General features: G+C 46.3%; 1 protein-coding gene across 1 annotated transcript; it reads right to left on the bottom strand.

The window, feature by feature from the left end:
• LOC117826523 (myosin-2 heavy chain-like) lies at positions 1-1,095 on the bottom strand. The gene is made up of 2 exons (XM_034702639.1): positions 1,079-1,095; positions 1-1,038 (listed from the first exon to the last, which is right to left on the bottom strand). Exon 2 carries the CDS (start codon positions 993-995, stop codon positions 123-125), a length of 873 nt encoding a protein of 290 aa, XP_034558530.1. The 5' UTR covers positions 996-1,038; positions 1,079-1,095; the 3' UTR covers positions 1-122.
• Positions 1,096-1,839: the final 744 nt, after the last annotated feature.

Raw genomic sequence — 1,839 nt, 5'->3', positions numbered from 1 at the left:
TTTGTGTTGTATTTTTTGACATTTATTTGAGTTTTTTGTCTTATAAAACATTAACACGCATGTCTTTGGACTGTGGGATGAAACCGGAGCACCCGGAGGAAACCCACAAAGGTGGGGCTTTGTTATTTGAAGAGATTGAAGAATCTTGTCATCAGAGAAGGTTTCTTGGTTTTCTTCCCAAGCATTGCCAACTGCTGTGTGAGACACTCCATTCTCCTCATCATGTCTTCTTCAACTGTGTTTTGTCGGAGGGCCTGTTTATGATCTTGGATAGACTGCAGTAGACCAGTACTCTCCTCCTGCCACTGCAGTGTTTCCCTCTTCAGGTCTTCCTCTGCCTGGGTCAGTGCCGCCACAAGTCTGGTGTTTTCTTCCTTCTCTTGGGCCAGGGATTTCTGAGCTTCCTTCTGATTCTCCTTTTCCTTTTCCAGAGCGTCCTCCAGCTGACTGACTTTGAGAAGAACCTCTTCTTCTCTACACTCTGCGTCAATTAAATCCAGTTGGAGTCTCTTTAATCTGATCTCTCTCACTATGTCTTCCAAAGGCCCCTCGGCTTTGACAATCTCAGTCCTTTCTTTTAGACGCTCTGCCTCAGCTCTCAGAGCGGCCTGCTCTCTCTCTAACGTGATGGTCAGCTCGTCTTTGTCACTCATCAAGTCCACCTTAGACACTTCCACCATCTTCGCCCCAGTCATTTGATAGAAAGACTGTGATGGATTCCTAGCCTTGGTCTTGGGGTCCTGCTGTGATGGTGTGACAGGCTCCCTTTGAGGGATCTGTCTGCCAGTCAGCCCTGATTCCCACAGTGGCTCCTCGAGGTCTCTGCTGGTGTTGGTGTTGAGGTGTTTAAGCTTCTGCTTGCATTTCCTACCGACCTGTGGCTGTGTCACAGCTAGAACTTCAGACTTCTGCACACTTGATACTAGATCCTGTGAGATGTTTGTCCCTGGCCCAGCTGTGCACAGGTATGTTTGATTTTCCACAATAGTTTCCATTTCAAATACTGTGTGTGTCTCTGTGAGTCTATGTGTCTCTGTGTGAGTCTATGTGTCTCTGTGTGAGTCTAGGTGTGTCTGTGAGTCTAGGTGTCTCTGTGTTGACAGTCTCCTGCTGGTGAAGTCCTGGTACTTGGTTTGATGCATTTACACAGTTTGGGTTCCTTTGATCTATGATGCAATAAAGGAGTTATAGAATGAAATCTTTTGACACGCCTCATTTTGGGGAGCTGCTCTATGACGTCATTTCCGTTGCTTGGCAATGGCGCGAAAAGCAGATGGGGGTCCGGAAGTGATTTGCAGCAGTCGGCGCAGAAACATAAACAGAAGAAAAATGCCTAAGGTTTGCGTTTTTTTACGTTTTCCCTAACCGATCAAACGGAGAGACGACAAGTGTTTATCGTGTCCCAATGGTCGTGGTTCATAAGGGGGGACATGCAAAACACTCTCCCAAAACGGAGGAAACAGTGGATATCAAACCTTTGTTTATGGTCCGGAGGAGCAGAGTCGGATGTTCCCTGTGTGTGTGGTGACCTGGTGGTGACCACTGTGTCTAGGGGGAGCTACAGTAATGTATGTATGCTGTATATATCTCTTATGTTTAAGTCACTAACTCCTACCATACTTTGTATTGTTACGTTTTTCCCATCTTTGTTCTGCTGGAGTTTTTAACCATTACTTACCTACAAACAATAAATAGTAACTGGTAATGTTAGCCAGAGAGCTGAGTTAAGTTTTGTTTCTTTTACTTGCTGCAAACTCCCATTGACTGGACCGTTTAGAGTGGTTAACCTGCGGCCAGAGCCGGTGTTGTGCCGAGAAACGCCTGCACACCGAGAACTGC

The sequence above is a fragment of the Notolabrus celidotus genome, chromosome 2, assembly GCF_009762535.1.
Source record: "Notolabrus celidotus isolate fNotCel1 chromosome 2, fNotCel1.pri, whole genome shotgun sequence".
NCBI classification, from domain to species: Eukaryota; Metazoa; Chordata; class Actinopteri; order Labriformes; family Labridae; genus Notolabrus; species Notolabrus celidotus.
This window is presented reverse-complemented; position numbering and strand designations above follow the sequence as displayed.

Coding starts and splice junctions, on each gene's coding strand:
- LOC117826523 (XM_034702639.1), bottom strand. CDS start 995: ATGGAAACTATTGTGGAAAATCAAACATACCTGTGCACAGCTGGGCCA.